This window comes from Nomascus leucogenys, chromosome 3, assembly GCF_006542625.1.
Source record: "Nomascus leucogenys isolate Asia chromosome 3, Asia_NLE_v1, whole genome shotgun sequence".
NCBI classification, from domain to species: domain Eukaryota; kingdom Metazoa; phylum Chordata; class Mammalia; order Primates; family Hylobatidae; genus Nomascus; species Nomascus leucogenys.
This window is the reverse complement of record NC_044383.1, coordinates 124,899,942-124,927,527: the sequence shown is the minus strand read 5'-3', so window position 1 is coordinate 124,927,527 and position 27,586 is coordinate 124,899,942. Positions and strand designations below refer to the sequence as shown.

General features: G+C 39.6%; 1 protein-coding gene across 1 annotated transcript; it reads right to left on the bottom strand.

Moving 5' to 3' along the window:
• Positions 1–179: 179 nt before the first annotated feature.
• Positions 180–19,920, bottom strand: CCDC28A (coiled-coil domain containing 28A). The gene is made up of 6 exons (XM_003255788.4): positions 19,538–19,920; positions 17,170–17,369; positions 13,491–13,654; positions 8,425–8,579; positions 5,420–5,442; positions 180–749 (listed from the first exon to the last, which is right to left on the bottom strand). Exons 1-6 carry the CDS (start codon positions 19,763–19,765, stop codon positions 695–697), a joined length of 825 nt encoding a protein of 274 aa, XP_003255836.1. The 5' UTR covers positions 19,766–19,920; the 3' UTR covers positions 180–694.
• Positions 19,921–27,586: the final 7,666 nt, after the last annotated feature.

The following is a 27,586-nucleotide window of genomic DNA, read 5'->3' as shown; positions in this document are numbered from 1 at the left end:
AGTAACTTTAAAGCTCACATTCTTTCACCACACCAGTATTTACACGTACACAAGGTACAGAATTTGCAAGGAAGTTCTAGAACCTCAAATTTTATAAACACAGTTTACTTCTAAGGATTGAACCGTTGTATTTCCCAGATTGAAGACTATATGGGTTTCTTCAAAACAGACAACAGAGATTAATTTAAAACAATTACTTTATTAAAAAATAGCAAATCTCACAAATACTTATTTAATTTCTTATCACTGGCCATTGGAAAACACACCAGCGTGTGTACTGATTGTCTAACGTAAACTGAAGCTGGGCTTGCCACAAGACGCCTGTGCATCATCAGCTTGCGATCAACACTGGAATAAGTTTGGTGAGCTCGGGAAAGAGAAATCCCTCAGCCCTGTCAAGAACATTAGCACAATGCATTTCAAGTATAATCCCATAAGGCAACAATATGAAGCATAGCAGCACAATCTCTGCATCGCAGTTCCTGATTAAGCCTTCAACAAGGCCTAGGCCTCCAGTTATGGCGAATTATAGCGAGTCACATTTACTAAAAGCAGTAAGTGAAAACGATCATTGCACTTGCACTTTAATTACTTTAATTCCTTGTTGAGGAAGATATTCCGCTACTGGATTTGGCTGGAAAAGTAAAGACTGCTGCTTCTCTTCAAATCACAAGAAAGCAAACTGCATTTCATTTTAGCTAGCAGAAGTATTTGGAACATCTTGTGCATCTGCCAAATGGAGTTTTTGTCTGAATTCATCAGTTAAGAAGATTTTCATTCTATACGGGGTACTTCTTTTACATTTCTGAAAATTACATTCAGGAGCAAAGAGAAAGAGGTATTTAAAAAAGAGATATGTTCTTGCCGGGCGCGGTGGCTCACGCCTGTAATCCCAGCACTTTGGGAGGCCGAGGTGGGCGGATCACGAGGTCAGGAGATCGAGACCATCCTGGCTAAGACGGTGAAACCCCATCTCTACTAAAAATACAAAAAATTAGCCGGGCATGGTGACGGGCGCCTGTAGTCCCAGCTACTCAGGAGGCTGAGGCAGGAGAATGGCATGAACCTGGGAGGTGGAGCTTGCAGTGAGCGGAGATGGCGCCACTGCACTCCAGCCTGGGCGACAGAGCGAGACTCAGTCTCAAAAAAAAAAAAAAAAAAGAGATATGTTCAAAGGAAAAGCTCTTGTGTTGCTACTGAGACACTCAGATGTGGTAAGACAACTTTTAAATGTAGTAAATTATACTCTATCTAGAATTTGAAGACTTTTTTTTTAAATTTTAGAGATAAGGACTCACTTTGTTGCCCTGGCTGGAATGCAGTAGTACGATCATACTTCCCTGCAGCCTCGAACTCCTGGTCTCAAGCAATCCTCCCACCTCAGCCTCCCAAAGGCATGTGCCAACACACCTGGCTAATTTTTCTATTCTTTGTTAGAGATGGGGGAGGAGTCTCGCTATGTTGCCCAGGCTGGTCTTGAACTCCTGGCCTCAAGCAACCTTCCTGCCTCGGCCTCCCAAAGTGCTGGGATTACAGGTGTGAGCCACCACACCTGGCCCAGAATTATTTTTAATGTGTCAATAATCATTTTCACAGTAAGGAGCTGATTAGAGACAAACATGATAAGACACTAGATTAAAAAAATCTTTTGAGAAGACACCACTTTATCATCTTTGGGAAAACAATTCTGTTTAAAAGTCCAAAAATAAAATCATTACAGCTCTAAAATCTTTTCTATAATTCTCTTAATTGTTCCTCAAGAAGACTGGAAATAGGATGGGAATCTTGCATGGATTACTCATCCTTTCTTACAATCACTGTCTTCCATTTTTCTCACTGACCTGTATTTATCCACCTGTTACTTATTTTTTAAGAACCAATTCAATGATATGAATACACTGAAGGCAACTAAATGCTTGCAGTACACGTATGGCAGAGGTTGCAAAAATGTACAGACATAAGCATTGCCATCAAAGACATTCTTGTCCAGTTGGAAGGCTGAGATTTAACACATGTAAAAATCAACAGATAATAATATAAGGCAGAATACTAGGTTAAGGTACAAATGAAATCCTTTATGGAAGTGGTCAGCTTTAATGTAACGTGATAAGGAGAACAAGGAGGTGAGAGTAACTCTAGGTAGGAAGTACAACCTGAACAAAGGCATTATGATGAGAATGAACATGATGTGTTTCTTGGGCATCCAGAAAACCAGACTGAGGGGAATGAAAAAGAATGAAAAATACAACAGCATGTACAGGTTGTGACCAAATTATTAAGAACCTTTAAAATAGTTGACATGGTTAAAAAAATGGTAAAAAATAGAAATGGCAGGAAGAAAGTGATGTTTCAAGAATATTAATTTTGTAGCAATACCTAAAGTTTAGAGCAACACTGTCCGGTAGAAATACAATGCTGGCTGGGCGCGGTGACTCACGCCCAGAATCCCAGCACTTTGGGAGGCTGAGGCAAGAGGACTGCTTGAGCCCAGGAGTTTGAGACCAATCTGGGCAACATAGCAAGACCCCATCTCTAAAAAAAAAAAAAATAGCTGGGCATAACGTACACCTGTAGTCCCAGCTACTCAGGAGGCTGAGGTGGGAGATCAACTGAGCCCAAGAAGTCGAGGCTGCAGTGAGCCATGATCATGTCACTGCACTCCAGCCTGGGTGACAGAGCACCGCCCTGTCTCAGAAACATATATATACATGTATAATATTTTAAGAATTATTTCAACATGTAATCATTATAAAAATTGAGATATTTTATGTTCTTTTAAGGATATTAAGTCTTTGAAATGGCTTAGTGGCTACTATATTGAACAGTGCAACTCTAGACCTGGAACAGAAAATTGAAAACGTATGGAATCAGGTGACGAGGTCCTGGATTATCATGTAGAGAGTGAAGGAAAAATAGAAGCAGAACTGATGATACTGATGATACCTGACAACTGTAACAAAGAGATGGCAAACAGACTTCATATCCAGATCCAGGCTCAATGGCAGAGAATGCCATGTGTGATTAGCAATGTCTGCCATGGTCCTCGAAGGTATTTAAAAATATTCTTGGAGACTGAATTAACAGAGACAGCCGACAGAGAGGGAAATTAGGAGGGGAAAGTTTAAGTCTGAGAGAACACCTATTACAGGTGAGGAAACTACGGTTGCCAGATTTTGTTCAAGGTTACACGGCTGCCTACCAAGCATTCCAAAGCCTACACTCTTGTATTATATAGGGTATTATGCTGCTATGTTTGTGGTGGGTAAATTCCACCACAGGTTAAGTCACAGAAAGTGGTAAAACAAAACAAAATTCTAAATGTTTAACAAAAACTCACAAAAAAGGGCCAGGCGTGGTGGCTAACGCCTGTAATCCCAACACTTTGGGAGGCCGAGGCAGGCAGATCACCTGAGTCGGAAGTTCAAGACCAGCCTGGCCAACATGGTGAAACCCGTCTCTACTGAAAATACAAAAATTAGCTGGGCATGGTGGCAGGCACCTGTAATCCCAGCTATTCAGGAGGCTGAGGCAGGAAAATTGCTTGAACCTGGGAGGCGGAGGTTGCAGTGAACGGAGATCACGCTACTGCTACAGCCTGGGCCACAGGGCGAGACTCGTATCAAAACAAACAACCAACCAACCAACCAACCAACCAACCACATAAAAGGACAGGAAATACTTAAGTGTCACGGCAGAGAAAGAATATAAAGCATTGAAGGAATATAGTAAAAAGAACTTCTTGCAGGAAAACCCCCTTGATTAACTCAAATCTTACCCTCTTCTTTAACTCTTTCTTGACAATAATATCTTACATTAATCTCTCCCCACAGTTTACGTAGCACCTTATTTTCTTCATCTGCAAAATGAGGGGCATAACACCACCTACTTCCAAGTAGGGCCAAATAAGATAATGCACATACCCCCTTATACAGTACTGGGAAAATAGTAAGTATTCATGAAGATTAGCTATTAATCGCCATTACAGGACTTGGATATACTTCCTGATTTCTTTTGCCCAGGATGGAAATGGCATGATCCCTACTCACTGCAACCTCCGCCTCCCAGGTTCAAGCAATTCTCCTGCCTCAGCCTCCCGAGTAGCTGGGATTACAGGTGCCCTCCACCACACCTGGCTAATTTTTGTATTTTTAGTAGAGACAGGGGTTCACGATGTTGGCCAGGCTGGTCTCGAACTCCTGACCTCAAGTGATCCACCCACCTCAGCCTCCCACAGTTCTGGGATTACAGGCATGAGCCACCATGCCTGGCCCCAATTTCTTAATTGTTGTTACTGCACAATTCAGCAGTTAATAATAGTATGAATATAATCTTATAGCAATAATTTATATATATATAGTTTGGAAATTTTCGCATATGCATCATCACATGTAGCAATTACCCTGTATTACAGAGAACACTTTGAGACGTTAAACAATTTGCCCAAGGTTACATGATCAAAATGTAGAACCAAACTTCAAAAATCAAATCTCTACAACCAGTATCCTTTCTATGTCAATAACTGGTTCAAAGGGGATGTCTTACCTCTCAAATTAAATTATTTTATAGGCAGGATCATTTCTCATTGTTCTTTTGTACCTTACCATTGTGCCTGTTATGTTCAAAAATACATTTTGAAAAGTTCTTAAAATAATTGCTTTAAATTGAAATGTCAAAACCTGAATATTCTACATGTGTCTTGGTGATCTCCTTTAAGCTAATCCTATAATACACTAAGTACATTTAATTATGAAATGTCATTTCACAAGCTATGTAAGCATCCCTCGAAGCCTGCATTTTAATAATGTCTAGTTTTCAATTTTATGCACCTAAAATATCCCATGTGATGATATAAAGTATAGTATATTATCTCTGAATATCTCACTGCCAGTTAGCCTCAGAATCTAAGCTTCAAAATAATTTACATAGCAACTAACCTAATCCTCAGTTCTCATGATAAAAAATAATTTGTCTTAAAAATTCAAAAACAGTACAAAGCAAAGCAGAACAAACCAGAAACAAAATTTCAGCATAGAAAACAACAAGAAAATTCCATTTGGAACCCAAAGTGGGCAGGGAATGGTGTCTCATGCCTGTAATCCCAGCACTTTGGGAGGCTGAAGGGGGAAGATTGCTTGAGCCTGGGAGGTTGAGACTGTGGTGAGCCATGATCGTGGCACTGCACTCCAGCCTGGGCCACTGAGGGAGACCCTGTCTCTAAAAAAAAAAAAAAAAGAAAAAGAAAAAAGAGAAAGAAAAAAGAAAAGAAAACCAAAGAGGAAGAGTGACGGCCTTAGTGAATAATACTATGTGTCTTTTTTCCACCATATCTAATAACACATCTTTCTAAAACTTGATTGAGATTATTCACCAGAAATTGTAAGTTGTAAACTTTTCACTGTTGATAGTAGGCAAAGGATACATGGAAGAATTCAATTCTTCTAACTGTAAAACAAAGAAACAAATTTATTTTTAATTTTTATAAGATCAATATAAATAGTTGTTAACTATTTCTTTTTAAACAAATTATTTTTCATTTAAGCTTTCTTGTGCTGGTCACGGTGACCCGTGCTTATAATCCTGGCACTTTGGGAGGCCAAGGCAGGAGAACTGCTTGAGCCCAGGAGCTCCAGACTAGCCTGGGCAACATGGTAAGACCTCATCTCTACAAAAAATAAAAAAATGAGACAGGTGTAGTGATGCACACCTGAGGTCCAGCTACTTAGGAGGCTGAGGTGGGAGGATTGTTTGGGCCCAGGAGTTTAAGGCTGCAGTGAGCTCTGTTAGTGCCACTGCAGTCCAGCCTGGGTGACAGAATGAGACGCTGTGTCGAAAAAAAAAAAAAAAGCTTTCTGTAAATGAAAAAGCAAAGTACTAAAGAAAAAAACTTTCAAAAAATTTTCAGGCTAAAAAGTTCCTTTTTGCAAAAATAATTATAAAGTAGCATTAACATGTATGAAACAAGAATATGAGGAGAGATGCCAGGCATGCTCTTGCCTGTAATCCCAGCACTTCGGAAGGCTGAGGGGAGAGGACTGCTTGAGCCCAGTAGTTTAAGTCCAGCCTGAGCAACATAACAAGACCCTGTCTCTACAAAAAAATTAAAAGAATATGAGGACAGAATGAAACCAGATTATAAAAACTGGAGTTTTATAAGTATTCCTAAAACCAGGCATAATAACAATCATCTCTAATAAGTTTTTAAAAGAAAAAAAATTGCCATTTTAATGATTAAAATCTTTAAAACCATCATAGATTACAAAAAGATTTCATGTCACTTAATTTTCTATATGAGGTAGAATTCATCACTCCTTGTCTTAGTCTGTTTGGCCTGCTATAACAAACACCATAAACTGGTGGCTTATAAACAACAGAAATTTACCTCTCATAGTTCTACAGGTAGGAAAGTTCAAAATTAAGGAGTCAGCAGATCTGGTGTCTGGGGAGGGCATGAACCACTTCCTGGTTCATGGAACAGGAGGGCTTTCTCCCCATGTCCTCACATGGTAGAAGGGGTAGGAGGTTTCTCTTGGGCCTCTTTTATAAGGACATTAATCACATTCTTGCCTGAATCACCTCCCAAAGGCCCCATCTCCTCCTACCATCGCCTTCTAAGTTAAGATTTCAACATATGCTTTCTGGGGAGGACATAAACATTTAGACTACAGATTTTTATCTTACAGAAGGAAACATTTGCATTACAAAAATGTTAACTAAATGGCTCAATGTTGTTCAGTTATAACCCAAATGCAAACGCTGAACTAAACGAAGCCTTTCTGGTTTCAAATTCAGTGTTCTTTTCACTGTACCACTGTTATTCTCCTAAATGTATAGCAAGTTATACTTATTATCTGTTAAGAGGAAAAAAATGTAAAACATAAACTGGTAAGGCCAGACACCGTGGCTCACACTTGTAATCCCAGCACTTGGGGAGGCCAGGGTGGGCGGATCACTTGAGTCCAGGAGTTCTAGACCAGCCTGTGCAACATGGTGAAACCCCATCTCTACTAAAAACACAAAAATTAGCTGGGCGTGGTGGCATGTGCCTATAGTCCCAGCTACTTGGGGGTGCTGAGGCAGGAGGATTGCTCGAGTTCAGGAAGTTGAGGCTGCAGTGAGCCCAGATGGTGCCACTACACTCCAGCCTGGGTGACAAAGTGAGACCCTGTCTCAAAAAACAAACCAACCACGAACTGTAAATGGAAATACTTGCAAGACTGAGTAAGACAGACATGAAATAAAAAGATTACAGACTCGAAATAGTGAAAGTATTGGCATACAAGTTCCCTCACATTTACTTATTCAAAAGAGAGAAAAACAGTAGAAATTAACCCTTTTTCTCAATGGTTAATAGGGAATCTAAAACTAACGTGTGTTGAATTCAATTTTTATTTATTTTTGTTCCAAAAAGGATTTAAAGAGGCAAATTTAGTTAACATTTCTCAGTGTAAAAATCATACCTCGTGTTATGTGCTAAACAGTGTACCCTCCAAAATTCATGTCTTAGTCCTCACCCCCAGTATCTCAGAATGTGAGTAGATTTGAAGACAGGGGTTTTAAAGAGGTAATTAAGTCACAATGAGGTCATTAGGGTGGGCCCTCATCCAGTGTGACTGGCAGGAAAAGCAAAGTTGGACACTTGGCATAGAGGAAGAAGCCATGTGAACATGACGGCTACTACAAACTGAGAGGCCTCAGAAAAAAGCAACCCTGCCACCCTGAGCTCCAACTTTAGCCTCCGGAATCGTGAGAAAATAAATTTTTGTTGTTAAAGCCACCCAGTCTGCGGTACTTTGTTTTGGCAGCCCTGGCAAAGTAATACATATGGCAATGTACTAAATTAGCAGAAATACCAAATGTAGTTCTGTATTTAAAAACAAGTCACCACCATCTGAGTAAATAACACAAAAGGTATTAATCACATCAGGAAAGGTCTTTTTGACTACTATCTTCTATATCTTAAGATTTTATTATATCTGTACAGAAGCAAATATTTTGCTTTCAGATTTGCCAGCATCTGTATTCTGAAAATACATGCTTAGATGTAAATATGATAACTTCGTTGGAATATATTTCTTGAAAAAAAGAGGAAAGTTTTTATAACATGGATGAAACTTGAACATTAAGTAAAATAATCCATTTAGGCCACATACTGTATAATTCCAGTGATATGAAATGTCCACAATAGGCAAATCTATAAAGGCAGAAAGTAGATTAGGGTTGCTAGGGGATGAGGAGAAGAGAGAATTGAAAGGTACAGGGTTTCCTTTTGGGGTGGTGAACATGTTCCACAATTCAACAGCGATCTGCACAACACTGTGAATATGCTAAAAACCACGTGATTGTATAAATTAAAATAGTTCAAAAGGTACATTTTTTGCAACAAAAAAATTTTTTTAAAGAACAAAGAAAAGGAATTACACTTACATCTGACAGAAGCCTATCCAGATTGGAGTCACTGGCTATTTTTCTCTTATCCTCAGGAAGTTCCTCTAACTCCCCATAGAGCTCCAAATTCAAGCGAGCTAATTTCTCCTGCATTCCCCGAACATGTTCCATCTGTTCAATGGAACATTCATTTCCTTGGGAACATTCCAGAACATTAATAATGATTAGGACAGTTCAAACTAACAGCATTGAGTAAAAACACTTAAACTCTAGGTGCTCTAAAAGAAACAGGTTTTCTTTCTTCTGTAAATTAGATAATCATTAATATTTTCTGTGTTTAATAACAAATCAAATTTCTGACCAAGAAAACAATGACCCACTTAAGAAATGACCTCGGGTACTAAAGAAAATCATATGGGAAATATTTCAGGCCAGGCGTGGTGGTTCACGCCTGTTATCCCAGTACTTTGGGAGGCTGAAGCAGGTGGATCATGAGGTCAGGAGATCAACACCATCCTGGCCAACATGGTGAAACCTAGTCTCTACTAAAAATACAAAAATTAGCTGGGCATGGTGGCACGCACCTGTAGTCCCAGCTATTTGGGAGGCTGAGACAGAATAGCCTGAACCCGGGAGGCAGAGGTTGCAGTGAGCCAAGATCGTGCCATTGCACTCCACCCTGGCAATAGAGCGAGACTCTGTCTCAAAAAAAAAAAAAAAAAAGCAAAATCAGGCTGGGCATGGTGGCTCATGCCTATAATCCCCACACTTTGGGAGGTTGAGGCAGTAGGACAGCTTGAGCCCAGGAGTTCAAGACCAGCCTGGCAACATGGCAAGACCCTACACCTACAAAAAAAATTTTTAAAAAAACACACATTAGCTAGGCATGGTGGTGCATGCCTCTGGTCCCAGCTACTCAGGAGACTGAGGCAGGAGGATTGCTTGAGCCCAGCAGGTGAAGGTTGCAGTGAGCTGTGTTCAAGCCACTGTACTCAAGCCTAGGTGATAGAGTGAGACCTTGTCTCAAAAAAAAAAAAAAAAAAAGAAAAAAAAATCATCCCTTAAGTAGAGAAATATATTTTCTTCAACAGTAATATAATATATAGAAGCAAAACAGCACCATCTAATCATCTCCAGTTTGACAACTACCATTTTAACTGAGTCCAACATTTTGTAATAATTTGAGTGAAATTCAGAGTTCTAGGCCCAGTGGCTCATGCCTGTAATCCTAGCACTTTGGGAGGCCAAGGCTGACTGATCCCTTGAACCCAGGAGTTCGACATCAGCCTGGGCAACATGGTGAAACCTTGTCTCTACTAAAAATACAAAAAATCAGCCAATTAGCTAGGCGTGGTGGCACGTGCCTGTAATCCCAGCTACTTGGGAGGTTGAGGTGGGACGATCACATAAGCCTGGAGAGGTTGAGGCTGCAGTGAACCATGATCACACCACTGCACTCCAGCCTGAGTAACAGCGAGACCCTATCTCAAAAAAAAAAAAAAAAAAAAGAGTTCTGGCTGGGCATGGTGGCTCACGCCTGTAATCTTAACACACTTTGAGAGGCCAAGGTGTGAGAACTGCTTGAGTCCAGGAGTTCAAGACCAGTCTGTGAAATATGGCGAAACCTCATCTCTATAAAAAATACAAAAATTAGCTGGGTGTGGTGGTGTGTGCCTGTAGCACCAGCTACTTGGGAGGCTGAGGTGGGAAGATGGCTTGAGCCCAAGGAGGCCGAGGCTGCAGTGAGCTGTGATTGTACCACTGCACTCCAGCCTAGGTGACAGAGAGACACTCTAGCTCAAAAAAAAAAAAAAAGTTCAATAACGACTTCCGATGTGAATCGTTTCAACCAATTATGTATTCTTCTTTTAAGAAATATAAATAAAAATATTTATGAAGCATGAAGAATGTTATGAAGCATGAGCAACACTATGTAATATTTTTAACTGTACACAGTTGTCAACACAACTTAATTGCTAAAGGATAGGTCTTACATTACATATTGACCAAGAGTCCTCTGAAGTGACATTATCTGCCCAGGGCAACTAATTTATACACATAACATATTATCTTTTCATTCAGTTTAAGTACAGACTCTGCAATCCCTTGATAGTATAATTTTTTCAAAAAAAAAAAACCTTTCTATTTTTCCTAAAGGTACTATACAGGTAAAATATACCTCAGCCAAAGCTGAAGTACATATCCTGAATAAATATGAATTAATGTAAATTATGCTAGTTTCCTCTAGCCAGCTTTATAACATCTTCATAAATGGACTATATGACATTATGTTAAGGACTACTAATGTTGAAGCTAGTTATGGCTCTCTCAAAATCGTCCTTTCTTCACAGTAAAATATGTCACATTTCCTCTATTTTAATCATGTTTTTCAACATTAGTAACCTGGAAGGTCAAGTGGAAGAAACAGAAATATCTCAAGATATGTGTTTGTGTGTATGTATGTTTGTGTGTATGTATGTAAATGTACAGTAAAAATATAAAGAGGTAGAAATCATACGGGAAAAGATGGGAGTCAGAGGACGGATCTAGGTGACCTACCATGAGAACAACAGAAGCTTCAGAGGCTAAAAAGGAAGAGATGGAAGAAAAATAATAAACAATAGAAAATATGTTACGTGAGATGAAAGATGAGTCAGCAGATATGAAGGGCTCACTGATTCCCAGGCAGATTGATGAGAAAAGACACAGTCCTAAGCATATCCTGGAAAATGCCTAACCTTTAAAGATAAAAGAAAAACATCTTTTAATCATCGAGACAGAAAAATATAAATTACCTGCTAAGAAAGAATCTGACTGGCAATGGAATTCTCATCTGCAACACTTATTATGAAGAGTAATCAGTAAGATAACAAACATAGACAAGAAAGGACTTCAATCCAAAAACACAAAGGCAACATAGCTAAGTAGGGGAGGAAAGGTGCTGGGAAAATGCAAAGACGTGGAAGTGGTCCAAAGATTGCATCTCAAGGGTAGGAGGGAAGAAGGGAAGAGAGGGGAAGTGAAAATACTCTGAAGATACCACCTTACTGGGATGGGCTAAAGCAAGGAGGTAGGGGTACAATAAAGTATTTTGTGAAATAATCTGCTTTTAATATCTTCTTTTCAAATATTAGCATAACCAAGACTGGAAACCCAGCAACTATTGAAAGAAAAGAGACAGACATGTTTGAGAATGCAAAAAGTAAAAACTTTTACAAGGTTAAATATACCATAAACAAAGTGCACAGACACAACAAATTTGGTAAACAAAAATAAATACATAATAGAGGTTGGAGGGTTAGTATCTAAAACACAAAAGGCTCTTTACAAGTGACAACAACAAAAGGATAAATAACCAAGTAGAAAACTGACAAAAGGTCCTGAAAAGGACCTATCAAACAATCTACCAAACACACACGGATCTTCACACTCAATTGTAATAAAAGACATTTCATTTTACACCAAGAGGCTGGCAAAAATTAAAAGACGAATAATACCTACTGCTTGGTGGGAATTCAAGGAAAAGCATTTTTTCATAAATTGTTTATGGAACCTAGAAGTGCAGTATTTTTTTTTTTTTGCAAAGCAATCTGCATACTTCTATTAAAGTTAAAATTACATATATGCTTTGACCCAGCAATCCCACTCATGAGAATCAATCCCAAAAGAATAGGGGCACCAGCCTAAAGATCTATGTAAAAAGATGTTGACTACGCCATTGTATTTGGTGGCTCAAAATGAGAAACAAAGTAATGCCTCTCAATAGGGACATGGTTGAATAAACTAGAGTATATTCACAACTTGGAATATTATGTTGCCATTAAAAAAGAATGAACTAGAGCCATCCTAGGTGCATTAGAGAGATTTCCATCAGATATTCTTCAGTGCAGGAAAGCAAGATACAGAATATCTTATATACCATTTGTATTAAATAATGAAAATAAAAATATGAAAAGATATATACCTGGATTGTTAACAAATGGTTGGGATGAGGGGAAGTGGAAGTAGCAGAAGGGATAAGAGGGAATGGGGAAGTCAAGTAACAAAAACATGGGGGAGGGAAAAAATACTTTAAAAAATCAATATGTATGTGGACATTTACGCATTTGTATAAGATTATGCATCTTCTAAAAAACTGGGGAAGTTAAAATTTTTTTAAAAGATTATGCATATTATTGAAATTGCTTTTTAAAATATTGAGAAATAGGCCAGGCGCAGTGGCTCACGCCTGTAACCCCAGCACCTTGGGAGGCAGAGGCTGGCAGATCACGAGGTCAGGAGATGGAGACCATCCTGGCTAACACAGTGAAACTCCGTCTCTAGTAAAAATACAAAAAATTAGCTGGCCGTGGTGGCACATGGCTGTAGTCTCAGCTACTGGGGAGGTTGAGGCAGGAGAATCACTTGAACCCGAGAGGTAGAGGTTGCAGTGAGCTGAGATCGCGCCATGGAACTCTAGCCTGGGCGACAGAGCCACACTCTGTCTCAAAAAAAAAAAAAAAAAAAAAAAAATTGGGAATAATCTTATCATTAGAAAAAGCTTACAAATAAGTTCCAAACTGCACATGAAAAATCTGACTATCTTTTGTGAACTCCGTGACTATGAAAAAGTACCTATTCAGAATTTTTAATGGGACAATCAGCTAACTATTCTTCTATCCTCATGAAAAAACAAGAAAATTGGATTCTTTTAATTCCTAACTTTAAATCAGGAATCCCAGGCAAGAAACAAGTTTAAGCTTAAGAGGGTAAGGGAAAATGATCTCGATACTTTCAAAATGAAGACACTAAGTCTAAAATATTTTAACTGACCAAGACTATCCCTCTTATTTGTTAAACTTGCAAGATACTTATTCCATAATGGCAATCCTACTCCAACATTTCAACTAACCCTCCCTCTTAAAAAAAAACAAAAAACTTTTTCCCAGAAGTTTTAGAAGGCAAATTATATTCTAAGACAAAATCTAGGATGATTGCCTTTATGCCTGTGGGCTCTTTTTTTCTTAAAAGAAACTGGCACTTTGAAAAGGAGAGTAAAATACACACAGAAAATAGGATGCAAACATCTTAGAGAAAAAAATAGTAGAGAAACATCTATTGCTTACCAAATGCTTGAAGTTTTCCAGAGTGGAAATCATTCAAAAGACTCAGCAGCCCTCTCTCCATCTCCTGAACATCTGAGACATCAGTGAGGAAGGAGTGCTGAATCGGAGTTGACTGAGCGCCTTTTCCCTCTCCGCCCTGAGGTTTGGTCTTTTCTTTCATTACTCTGTAAAGACGATGCAATTAACTTTAATTCTATCTTTTTAGGCTATTCTAGATTAAGCTTTTGCTTAATTTTTTAGTGAAGTAAATGGAATTTCCCTTAAAAGCAAGAAATCAAATAGAGTCAATACTAAATAAAACCAGAAACTCCAAGCCAGAAACCAAAAGAAAAAACAGGTTGTGAAAAACCTCAAACAAACGTATAAAATATAACTACGAAGGCATATAAAAAGTTTGATTAATACATTGATTTAATATGCTAATTCTTTGGACTGCAGAAAAGAAAACTTGTAAGTCTCTATTATCCTATGCTTTATATTTCATTTCTCAGTAAAACATATTACACCTTTCCCTTCTAAACTTTGTTCCTTGAACTCTCAGTAGTTCTACAAATGGTTATGGGGTCCCTACTCTGTAGCCGACATTATCCACAAATGCCCAGTCTAAAGAGAAGGGAAAATATTTAAATTCATAATCACCATGCAATGGAATACTAAAAACTTGTTATCAGCCTTGACTCCTCCGACTTCCTAAGGCTCCTACATGCAGTCATGAAGTCTTATCAATTATACCCACAAAATATCTAATCTCTCCATTTCTCTTTCTCCCATGCCACCATCCCATCTCTTAACCAAATAGCTTCCCAACCAGTCTCCCTATCTCTGTGTGTGATCCCTGATCTCCCCACACGGCAGCCAAGTCCATTTCCAAAAAGTAAAATCAGATCATATAATTTGCTTAATTAAAAATGCATCAGTAGGCTGGGCAAGGTGGCTCATGCCTGTAATTCCAACACTTTGGGAGGCCCAGGCAGGAGGATCACCTGAGGTCAAGAGTTCAAGACCAACCTGGCCAACGTGGCAAAACCCTGTCTCTACTAAAAATACAAAAATTAAGCCTGGTGTGGTGGCCCACATCTGTAGTCCCAGCTACTCGGGAGGCTGAGGCAGGAGAATCCTTTGAACCCAGGAGGTGGAGGTTGCAGTGAGTTGAGATTGTACCACTGCACTCCAGCCTGGGTGACAGAGTGAGACTCTGTGTCAAAAAAAAAAAAAAAAGCTTTAGTAGCTTTGCATTGCCTGATGAATATAATCTAATATCCCTAAGAAACCCTATCCTCATCTATGCTCTAGCTACTGAATCTCTTTAGTTTCCTAGAAATCCATTATCTTATCTTCTTCTTACGTGCTAATCCTCTGCCTACATTAGCATCCTTCCAGTTACTGCCATCTTTGGCATGCTACCTCCCACACATCTTCAAGTCTCAGTTTAAATGCTATTTCCTCAGGAAGGCCTTTTTGGAACCCCTACCTAAATTAGTCCCTATTACACATGTCTGGCATATACCAGGCTCTCAAATACTTGAGTGATGATGTTATGCACACTGCAGTATAGGAAGAGAGAGAAGCAGTTCGTTCAGCGTGGGGCCAACCAGAGAAGGCTTCCTAAAAGTGATAAGTGAGCAAAGACTTAAGGAACAGGTAGGGGCTAAATTGGCAAAATGGGAGAAAGAGTAATTTATCTTTATAACCCAATGCACATTACAAATCCCGACATGGAAGTATATTCAGTACTCAATTTTAACATAACGTTGAATGAAGACATCTTCAACACAGCTGTCCTCACCACAATAACGATAAGATAAATAGGGTATATATATGCCCAGGGAAGGTAGGGGAGGGGGGATACAAGAAAGAGACTATAATATGAAAGAAGTTTAGAATACATACATTGTTGACCGTAGGTCAATAACAGTTCTTCCCAAAGCAAGGGCTGCATTTTATGTATTATATACATTATGTAATACCTTGTTACTCAAAGTGCTGCCCATGACCCATAGAATCAATCTCACTTGTGAGCTTCTTAGAAATGCTCATCTGAAGCCCCCCATCCCACAATGCTGCGGAATTTGTATTCTAAAAAAATCCCTGAGAGATCCATATTCACATTTAAAATCTGAGATAAACTATTACAGAGTATAAGGTTTCAGCATGACAAACGTATTTTTTCCTCTCAAATTTGGAAGTTTTCTCCGAGTAAACTTTCACATCAGTTCATCATTTAATAACCCTCTCAGAAAACAAACACAAAAGATTAAACAAAAACCTGTTTATTCCTGCTTCAATGTTATGTCACACTCTCACTTTATGTTAACATAATTCAACAATAAAGCAAGCACACAGTGAAATAATACGATGTGCAAAGCGCCACTGTAAGTACTGTCAGGCACACAATGATAATCCAGATAGTCCCGGCCCTCAGAAGTCTACATCTACAAGAGGGTATGGAAATAAAACCACCAATAAAAACGACAATGATACAAATAAACTGCTTTTAAAAATATAGAGAAAGGAGTGACTACTTTTAAAATCTCTTGGTTTTCTTTTTCCACCAACTGTAAACTTATTCAAAATCTGACCCTAATTAAACTCCTCCATGACAAAAACCCCATTCTGATAATTTATTCGAAGGAAATCCTCAAAACTCCTGTTTATCATTTGGTACTCATTGGAATACTTCTTCCAAATATTCTTGTCTTTGGGTATGTCCCTTCTGTTTCGATAAAGAGAGATCATCATCAAGGCAGTAATCTCATCTTTTCTTAGGTGTACACCCAGCGGCTACAGAATGCAACAGGCATTTCCTTAGCTAACTTGCCAGGGTGAGATTGGATGTGAGAGTAAATTTATTTAATAATTAGAAGATTGACATTATACAATACTTTTTTTCCTCTAAAGCCATAATCTTCCCTTCCAAATATCTAATACTATAAAATACTCACATATATGTAACAGTAACATAAAACATAGTTAAACTTGTCACTTCTGTTTCCTTTAAATATCCTGAATGCAAATGATGTTCACCAAATATTAATAATGATTATTTCTAGGTGGTAGAATTTTCGCATTTTGAATTTCTTCTTTGTATTTTTCCTGTTTGAATTTTTATAAAAAACAGATTATTTATACAAAAACAATGACATCATTATTTTTTAGAAATAAAAACTGCAGGCTGGGTGTGGTGGCACATACGTGCAGTCACAGCCCCTCAGAAGACTGAGGCAGGAGGATCCCTTGAGCCCAGAGGTTCAAGGCCGGCCTGGGCAACACAGCGAGACCCCATATTTAAAAATATATGTGTGTAAAATAAAATAAATTGAGAAAACTACCAAGGCACAAATGCTCAGCTTAAAGAAAAAAGAGAGAAAGAAAGAGAACAAAAAACCCTGCTGACTTTTTCACTTTTTCCATTTCTGACTAGCTCATCAACACAGTCAGAAAGTTTTCTTGTTCTGTATATTTTAATATGAGACAAAGTAAGGGCCTTCAAACCATAACTCATTTTGCATTTTCTAATATCTATACACTGTAACTTTCATAAATTTTTCTAAATCACACATAATGGGTGCCTCAACTGTTTTAAAAGTCAAGCCAAGACTAAAAAAGTGTTTAAGAAGAGTTGAGTCAGGATTTACTTTAATGGTATTTTACTGTAAACATGTAAAATAAAAGAATTCACCTTTTTAACTTTGGTCGCTGTGAAGTTGACTGTGATGCAGGATTTGAAAACCCTGTGCTTTTACTCACTGGAATGGCATTTTTTTTGGCATTGACAACCTGAGTACAGTGGGCACTAAAAGACTTAGGACTCCTCCTCTTCACTTTCCGCTCTTCCATTGTTTTAAGTTCCTTATTGCACCACGGCCAGCTTCTTAAGACCTAAATAAGGAAATACAGCAATTATATATGTATGCTATCATATGCAAACATGAAAGAAATTCAAAGACCCATTTCACAGGTCAAAAGAGGATCAATAATTCCAGAGGGCATAAAAGAAAGTTAGAAAATGGGTCTCTTAAGTTTAATCTGCTCTACTATGTACCCATAAGCCCCTAGCAAAATTATCTGGTAGACAGCTTTTTTTGTTGTTGTTGCTGTTTTCTTTTTTACCATTGTCTTTATGCCTTCATCATACAAATATTTACTGATTCTCTTCCACAAGCCAGACACTATTGTGGGTACTGGGAAGATGGCATTGAACAAGGTGTTTGCCCTGAAGAAGCCTACATTTTGCAAGGGGAACAATATATAAACAATAAACAAATGATCCACATAATATTCCCAGCCTGATTCAAGCTTCAGGTGGCCTTTAGGTCTTTCTTCCAAAATGTATGCTCAAGAAGAACCAACTAGATTCAAACAGATGTATAATTGTCAGGGGGATTTTACTAGCATTTTAAAAATCAACTAGAAGCCTTACTTCAACTACTAAACAGAAACTCAGTTTCTAGCTAGGGCTAATAATGATTCTAGCTTGGTGATAAGTGAAGTTCTAGAAAATCAAACTTGTTCGTTGCCTATTTTGAATATACTTTCTCTAACCATTTCCAAACAAACATGAATTTTATGATATATATTTGGTTTTGCCCGTATCAAAAAAGTTAACAATGTGAAGTTACAGATGGCCCTTCCATGGGGAATATGTGTAAGGCCTCCTAGTTATCCCTACACAATCCCCTTACTTTATATATTAATCCACTCTATTTTCTAAAATCCATCTATTTAAAAATACCCTTCTGGCCGGGCTCACGCCTGTAATCCCAGCACTTTGGGAGGCTGAGGCGGGCGGATCACGAGGTCAGGAGATTGAGACCATCCTGGCTAACACGGTGAAACCCCGTCTCTACTAAAAATACAAAAAATCAGCCGGGCGTGGTGGCGGGCGCCTGTAGTCCCAGCTACTCAGGAGGCTGAGGCAGGAGAATGGCGTGAACCCGGGAGGCGGAGCTTGCCGTGAGCCAAGATGGCGCCACTGCACTCCAGCCTGGGAGACAGAGCGAGACTCCGTCTAAAAAAAAAAACAAAAAACACTTCCATATTTTATTTGTGTATAGTTAAATTTTTCTTAACTTTATTATTTCATGTATCATAATGAAGATTTATATGGCTATCTACCTCATCAGGTTGCAAATTGCCTTCTAGAAACAGTAGGCCGTTTTTGGCATGTTGTGTTTAATTTAGGCATGCCACGACCATTCAAAAAGATTCAAACCCATTGCTATCGCTTAAAATAATTATTTGAGAAATTCAATAAATTTTTTTTTCCTTTTGCCTGGACTTAGTGCCACTGGCACTGGAATTTAAACCACTGAGCTTAAATTGGCTGACGCTAGACAATTACAACTGGAGCTACAATACTGCCAAAGAAGAGGCTTTCTGGGAAAGGCTCCAATGCCCAGTCTCTAATCCCAGATACCACTGGGTGTCAATCCACTTAAACCTTGGCTAACAATTTTTCTTTTAAGAAGCATTTTTGGTAACAGAACAGTAATTCTGGTGTTGTTTCAACATGCAACACAAATCAAAGTTTGAACGATGACTGAATAGAGACGATTAGTTCTCTGAAGAGGCAAAGATCTGAAAATATTTATGATACGCATAAACAAGCTGGCCTGAAATTTAACGATGCTACTACACACTTGGTGGTACAAGAAAAAAAAATCTAGGAAGTAAAGCAATGCAAATAAACCAATGGTGGTCTAAACCACAATATTCTGGGGAGCCAGCACTCGCGATTTCCTCGTTTTTGGAAAGCTACATCCGTCACAAGAGCACTGAAACCCTTCTTGTATATAAAACAGCAAAGAATGTTTTAGAGAAGGCATAATAAGTAAACTGCTCATAGTTACTTATTCACACAGTGGTTTTAAGTGCCAGGTCTTGCCTCCAAGCAGTACCACTGGGCATCCCTCTTGACATCACCTCATTCCCCTTCCCCAATCTACCGAAGCGATGACCCTTCACCGCCCAGTACCCAGCAGTGACCAGAGTGGTGGGAAGGGCCTAAAGGGGCAGGTTGCAGAGGTTCCTTTGCTTCCACTACATACCTGAAGAAGAAGGGTATTGGGGCCCCCTTCCGCAACCCGCAAAGACCCGACAGCCTCAGAAGCCACCGCCGCAGCCACAAGTAGAGCCCCGGTCACATCCCAGGACCCGCGCCTCCGCAGCTCCCTTTGTTTACGGAAGTGACGGGAGAGGCACAGCCTCCTTGCCCCAAGCGGAAGCCCCGCCTTTTCCTGCTCCCCCAGTGTCGCTCTTGTCTCCGCCCTCGGCATTTCATTGCTTCCCGTGTCCTGCGTTTAGCTGTAACTCCGACGGGCGTGTTGGGCGTGTTGTTTTAGGCTCTGTGACCCAGGAGCAAGACGCATTAAGCGGGTACAGTGGAGGTAGAAACGGAAAATGCAGTACCCTTTCCGGAAGCTACTTCTCCCCTCGGTGAGTGTTAGAGCCACCCATGAACTACAATTCCCAGAATGCTGTTCGAGCACGCCCGAAGGCGGAACCAGAGTGTCGTCATGCAACTGTTTCTTGGTTGTTTCCGATTGGTTACCCGGACTTCTCGCGGTTAAACTAACTGGCTCCAAGGCGGCGTGAAGAGTGTGATTCTGTTCAGCGACCGTGATTTTGTTCAGCGACCATGATGCTTGAGCCCCTAATTGAGAGTCTGTTACCACTATTAATAGGTACTCTGTTCGGGCCCTACACATAACGGTACATCTAAACCTCTCTACAATTTTATGGGTAGGTGTTATAATCTTTTACAAATGGGGAATTTGAGGCTCAGGCTAATTGATGCAGGTGTCTCTCTGTCTTCAAAGATAGTTCTACTTCTACTATACTTAAAGCCTCTGGAGAAGGAATTGCAGGCTGAGAGAAAGAGATCTATCTTAAATGAGGGAAGAAATGCACGTTTCACTGCCTGGTCTGGGTAGCCTTCCCGGTGTGGGAGTGGGAGGTAGGAAGGTTTTAGATTCACAGGTCCTTAGATTGAAGGGACTCTGGAGGAACACCACATAGCAACCCCGCATTAGCTAATGGGGAAACCATATCTAGAGATTGTATCCATGCCAGAAAAGGCAGAGCAAAGACAACTCCAGTCTCTTGGCTTCTAGGATAGGATGTTCTTCCGCCACCCGCCATTTAAAAAAAAACAAAAAACTATTGAAATGTTTTAAAAAGAAAAGCACAGAGTAAACACTTAACGCACCCACTATCCAGAACGAACAGATTTATGAATGAAAGAAATGGAGCATTACAGATAAAGCAGGTGTTCCCTATTCTCAGTCCCACTCTACTACCACCCTCAGAGAGGCAACCAGGATCATGAATTTGATATGTATCTTGCCAATCTAGGTTTCTATATTTAAATTATTACTATGTATTATAAACAGTATGTAGAATGGTTTGGGGCATTTGAAGTTTTACATGATTGCTATTATATTTTGTGTATTGATCTGCAACTTGATTTTTTCACCAAATTCTGTTTTTGAGAGCTATCCACATTGATAAATATAGCTAGACTTTATCAAATAGATTTGCCACAAATTATTTGGGAATTCCCATAGTGATGGATGTTTAGGTTGTTTCCCATTTTTCACCATTACAAACACTACTGTATAGTCTGCTCAATATCTTTTCCCAGTTTCTCCTTTTAATTAATCTCAAACTGTCTTATTTGTATGAACAGAGCTTGCAACTGGTGATTCACATGCTACTTTTTTTTTTCAAATTGGTTGCTAACAGCTAAAATTGAAAGAATAAAAACAATGGATCTGTGGCATCCCATGAATTAATGGGAAGATCTGACTACATTAGATCTGCGTTGTAGCCTGGCAACAATCGTTCAAGCTGAAAAGCATCTGCCTCCTTTACATCAGTTCAAGTAATATGAAGTTTTTCTTTGTCTTTAGTACCCATCGGAGCCCTGTAGTATTTGTGTTTACAACCTCCAACATGATGTAGGGACACAGGAAAGTACACTTCTAAATGTACATATTTCAGGTATTCAGAAATAGGTATTCAGGTCCCTATTTTAGCCACACCCTGTGATAGGTGGTCAGGATGCATCTATCAACAAAAGGTACAGGAGCTTTATAGTCAGAGATCTTATATTCATGATGTAAGAGACTGACAATAAATTAGTATGCAAATAAAATAGTTTCACTTAGTCAGATGAGAGTCCTGAAATAACAGCTTAAGGTCAAAAGTAGTTTGTACTGAAGGAGAAGTATCAGGGAAGGCCTTCCTGAAAATGCAGCTTTGAGGTAGAGATATGAATAAAGTGCATGAGCCAGCCATGGAATGATCTGAGGAAAAAGAGTCCTTGAGTGCCAGGCATGGTGGCTTTTGCCTGTAATCCAGCACTTTGGGAGGCTGAGGCAGACAAATAGCTTGAACCTAGGGGTTGGAGACCAGCCTGGGCAACATAGCAATTCCCCGTCTTTACAAAAAATACAAAAATTAGCTGGGCAGGGTGATGCAGGCCTGTAGTTCCAGCTACTTGGGAGGCTGAGGTGGGAGGATCACCTGAACCCAGGAGGTCAAGGCTGCAGTGAGCCATGATCATGTCACTGTGCTCCAGCCTGGGTTACAAAATGAGACCCTGTCTCAAATAAATAAATAAATAAATAAATAAATAAATAAGAAGGAGAAGGAGAAGAAAAGAAGCATCCTTGGATAAAACATATGGCTAAAATGCAGGCCATTAGGCAAAATGAACTTTAACATGTTTGAGGAAGCAGAGGGTTAGTGTGGTGAATTGTACTGGGCTAGGGACAGTGTGACGCGAGATAGAGTTGTTGTAGAGGTACAATTTCAAGTGTGATTTCTTCAATCTAAAATCTAGAGTTCCTCCCTGAGAGAAATGATCTTTCAGATTTTCTAGATTTTCCTTTAATTCCTTTAAACTGTAAACATCCATTCTTTGGATTAACTGTTAAATGCAGACCTTGTATAAATTACTCCAGTCAGATACTTTCTTCCTTAGGATTATATTTAGAGGATGGGAGCTTTGATTAACAAGACCCTTTCCCTGCCTCCCAGTACTCATACATTGTGTAGCATAGGTGGGTAAGGAGGAGTACTGCTGGCAAATTTCCTAGTAGTGGCAGTGGAGAGCCATTGAGACAAAAATCTGCTGGGGGCCCAGAAATCTCTATTTAAAAAACTATTTGTCTTATGGAAAATTTCAAACATACATACTGAGGCAGACAGAAGACTGTAATGAATCCCTCATCCAGCAATTAACCCCTGGCCAATGATGTCAATTATACTTGTTATCAGTGATGTTGACCCTCATCCTATGTGGAATGGAATTTTTGTTATGTTATGTTACAGGGTGCTATGAGGATAAGAAAAGAAACAGGGATTTGAGAAGAAAATTATAACTGAATTTATACTTACAAATTTTTGATACCATAATCTCAGGTGATTCACATGGACACACGTAAACACACCCACAAGTGCAGCTAGAAATAAATCACCCAGAAACTGTCATTGTCCTTGTGCATTGTATATACAATGTAATAATTTCATACCTTGGCCAGAAAACTGTGATGTCTGTCTTGCAAAGCTGTATGTAGTAGATAATGTGATAATCTGTAATATTGATGTGATAAATATGTATTCAGATGAAACCTGTAAAAAAAAAAGCCCCTCTTCTGACATTTTTCAGTCTCTAGTATTATGTTGAAGTAAATCTCAGATATAATTTAATCCCTAATATTTTAATATAGATTGCTAAAAGATTAAAACTTTTAAAGACTTCACCACAATGCCTTTATGATTCCTAAGCAGCAATGAATGATTAATGTTATTAAATAGTAAGTATTCAAATTTCCATTCGAATCATAAGTGTCACAACTTTTTTCACATTTTGCTTGAGTCAGGAACCTCTCTTTCTGTAAGGTCCTCAGGTGATGAATGGGTTTGGAAGCCTCTCTTGTACAGCCTCATTAGTTGAGCTACAAACATGCATTGTCCTTTCCCTTCAGAAAGGGCTCTATGAAAGCAGGAGTCCCCAGCCTCCAGCTGTAGACTGGGACTAGTCCGTGGCCTGTTAGGAACTGGGCCACACAGCAGGAGGTGAGCGGCCAGTGAGGGAGCATTACCACCTGAGCTCCCACCTATTGTCAGATCAGCGGTGGCATGAGATTCTTGTAGGAGCCTCAGCCCTAATGTGAACTGCGCATGCGAGGGCTAGGTGGGCGGCGCTTCTTATGAGAATCTAACGAAAGCCTGATGATCGCAGGTGGAACAGTTTCAGTTTCATCCCCAGCCCCCTCCCTCCCCATGCATGGAAAGATTGTCTTCCACAAAACCGGTCCCTGGTGCCAAAAAGATTGGGGACTGTTGCTCTAAAGGGGAAGGCAGGTATCTCAAAGCAAATGGATACTCTCCCTCAGTGCCTGAAGCACAATCATTCCTGTATTGTCCTCTGTGGTTCTTATAGGGAAGAGATGTTGTTTCTTGTTTTTGTTTGTTTTTACCCGGAAGCCTATCCATCATTTTCTAAGTATGCTTCCACTTCCATTTCCCCTGATGCCAGAATGCCTTGGCCAAGATAGTAACTGCTTAATGCTTCTTTGCATGTCTGGCTCAGGAAACAGCTAAGAAAAAAGATAAGAAGTCATAAAGCAGAAATGAGCTTGGCATGTTCACGGAACTGAAAGAATCCCAGCGTAGTGGTCTGGAGTGCAGGGGAACAAGGAGAAGTAGTATGAGATGAAGTCTCCAAGGTTGTCAGAGGGTCAGGTCAGGAAGGGTTTTTTAAACCAACGAAATCTGTATTTTTTCCCCTAAGCACAGCAATAGGCATTGGAGAGTTTTAAGGCATGACATGGTCTAAGTTACATTTTTAAAAGATTATTATATAGAAGAATGGAAACAGGAAGGCCAGTTAAGAGAAATGGGCCATAGTGTGGTGGTATATAGGCTTCATTTACAGCTCAGTCCTGAAAAGATAAGTTATTGCAAAAGTCATGCTGTACTATGACTACTATTATAAAACTTGGTAAGATTCCTTCTTTGAGGCACCCTCTAAAAAGGGTGCCAAGTGATTGGATCTGAACTATCCAGCACTGAAGGACTTCAGAGAGCTGTGCTATTGTAGATGAGCAAGCCTTTTGGGAACTGTTAATAGTGAAAGGAAGAACTCTTGGTGAAGAGCTGTGAGCCACCATTTCTGGAGGAGCATGATATGGTGTCATGGAAAGTGCACCAGACCAGGAGTTGGGGTAAACCCCGTCTCTTGTCTACTCCAGGCTGTACACTTTTTTTTTTTTTTTTTTTTTGAGACAGAGTCTCACTCTATCACCAGGCTGGAGTGCAGTGGCAGGATCTTGGCTCACTGCAACCTCCACCTCCCAAGTTCAAGCGATTCTCGTGCCTCAGCCTCCTGAGTAGCTGGGATTACAGGCAGGTGCCACCACACCCAGCTAATTTTTGTATTTTTAGTAAAGACAGGGTTTTACCATGTTGGCCAGGATGGTCTCGATCTCCTGACCTCGTGATCCCCCCGCCTCGGCCTCCCAAAGTGCTGGGATTACAGGCGTGAGCCACTGTGCCCAGCCTCTAGGCTGTACGTCTTAAGCATTAGTGAGAGGCCCAAAAATGAACACAGAGGCTCTCACCATTTTAAGTATTTTGTTGTTGTTGTTGTTGTTAATGGCTTTGGAAAAACAAGGGGCAAAATCAGACTTTAAAAGTTATATGGGCCAGGTGTAGTGGCTCATGCCTGTAATCCCAGCACTTTGGGAGGCTGAGGCAGGTGGATCACGAGGTCAAGAGATGGAGACCATCCTGGCCAACATGGTGAAACCTTGTCTCTACTAAAAATCCAAAAATTAGCTGGGTGTGGTGGCACATGCCTGTAGTCCCAGCTACTTGGGAGGCTGAGGCAGGAGAATCGCTTGAACACGGGAGGTGGAGGTTGCAGTGAGCCAAGAGTGCGCCACTGCACTCCAGCCTGGTGACAGAGCGAGACTCCGTCTCAAAAAGAAAAAGTTATATGGACAGACATTTACAACTTTCCTACATATATGGTTATTTATAAACTTGTCTTCATCACTAGGCTATAACTTCCTTGAGGGAAAATATGTTTTATTTGATTTTTGTATCCTAAGCACATTGCAAAGAACATGACATAAAGTAGGTGCTCAATAAATGAGGCAGGAATGAATGAAGCTTCCTGATTTTATTTCTGAAAGTAAAGTGATTCCAGCAACCCCTCTTTAAACCAAAGCAGGCCCAGTCATAATGCTAATCAGATGGCATCACTACTGCCCAGGCAAGTGCTCTTTTTTTCTTAGCAGAGCAATTCTGGCTACACCAGCCTTTCTGCCAAGTGGTTTGAAGAAGAAACCCACCCTAAAGCTTAGGGGAATCATTGATTGATTGGTTCTTTAAAAAAAAAAAGCCATAATATTTGGGATGGTTTCAGGTTATGATTCTACAAAATTTACTTTTAATCCAATTTCAAGTTCAGACTTCCTTTTTAAGGCCAAGAGTAAACAGGATTGGGGGATGGTTATCAGCAAGATAGGAAGATGATTCGCTCTCCCAATATCCTGTCTCCAGGTTCTTGGTTCTTGCCATAGGAACACTCCAGCTTTAGAAGAAGGTTTGTGTTGTGGACTTAGCCGGACAGCAAAGGTTATTATGGGTCAGCAAACTGGCAGTAGTGCATTACAACCCTTCCTTCAGTTTTCTCTTTTTTTCTTGAATTTTAGTCCAAATTCAGCAGTGTTATCATCAAGAACCACAAGACTGCTAAGAAATATGTGTAGAGATAGCTTACGATATAGCAGAAGAAGAGGAAGGAAGGGAGGTAAGAAAGAAGAAGGGAAAGAAGAAGAAAGAGAGGGAAGGAGAAAGGGAAGCAAAGGAAAAGCTTCCATAACACTTCGTTTGTATCTCTATTTTAAAGTAGTTATTTAAAACCCAAACTGCTACCACTCTGAATTTTAAGAAATTGACGTAATTCCTGTCAGTGGGGAAATATTAAATATAGGGGCAGGAGAAAGGATGAGACTCTAGGTAGAAGACCCATTGTGTTGTCTGAGAGTTGGATGTGCACAGGTGGGCAGGAGGCTGAGTTTAAGGATATGAGATTGAGAACGTTGAATTATTCTATATAATAAAGTTGGAAGAATTGTTCACTGGGGTGAGTTTGGGGGTTGGGATTGTTGCTAAGAGATAGCCAAAAAAAAAAAAAAAAAGAGGTCGGGGGCAGAGGGAGAAAGGCCCGTCAAAGTGGTAGGAAAGAGGAAGACTTTAAAAAGAGAAAGAAAGTCTGTCATTCAATTTGCAACTGTTAATGTTACTGTAAATGGACACACCAACACACACACACATGCACACACATCTCCCATGCTCCCAGACATCAGAATAAATCCCCTATAAGCTCACAGCTTGTCATGAATGAATCATTATGATAATCAAAGAAAGGGGGTTGTGTTCCACATCTTTGGGAGATTTCATGGAGATTGAAGACGAAATGTGTGTAACAATAAGGAAGTCCAAAAACTGAACTGTGTCAGATGAAGCAGGAGCTAAGACTAAGTCCAAGTTGAATGGGAAAATGACAAACCACTCAAAGGAAGGAAGTAGGTCATATACATCTTTATATTCTCAAAGCTTAGCATAGTGTCTGGCATGTAACAGAAACTTAGCAAATGTTCATTAAATGAATGAATAAATGAGGAAAAAGTAGATTCACATGATAGCAAGTGGCAGAATGGCATTATTAAATCAAGTGTCAACATAACTCACATTTCTTATTCCAGAATTGGAAATCAGGTTCATCTTAGTCATACCTGCCTCTGATCTCCAGGTGGCAGTATTTTATCATATTAAATTGTTTTGAGACAACAGATTCCATTTACTTTTTGAGAAAGGAGAACATAAATGTATTTAAAATAAAAATTCAATTCTGTAGCTCATTTCTATAATTGTACAGAACTAAGTAAGCAATAGAATATGATTACATGAGATTATAGATTTATTCCCCAATTTCAATATAAATGAGAATTATTGGTAGTTCCTGAATTCAACCAGTTTTCTAAACCTTGAAGGTAAATACAAATTGGTGTGCTTTG

Excerpts from the sequence above, each read along its gene's own strand:
- CCDC28A (XM_003255788.4), bottom strand. The coding sequence starts at position 19,765 with ATGCCGAGGGCGGAGACAAGAGCGACACTGGGGGAGCAGGAAAAGGCG. Across the intron at positions 13,655-17,169 it reads CAGCGACCAAAGTTAAAAAG|AGTAATGAAAGAAAAGACCA; the intron begins GTGAATTCTTTT and ends TCGTCTTTACAG. Across the intron at positions 5,443-8,424 it reads TGGATAGGCTTCTGTCAGAT|TTAGAAGAATTGAATTCTTC; the intron begins GTAAGTGTAATT and ends TTTGTTTTACAG.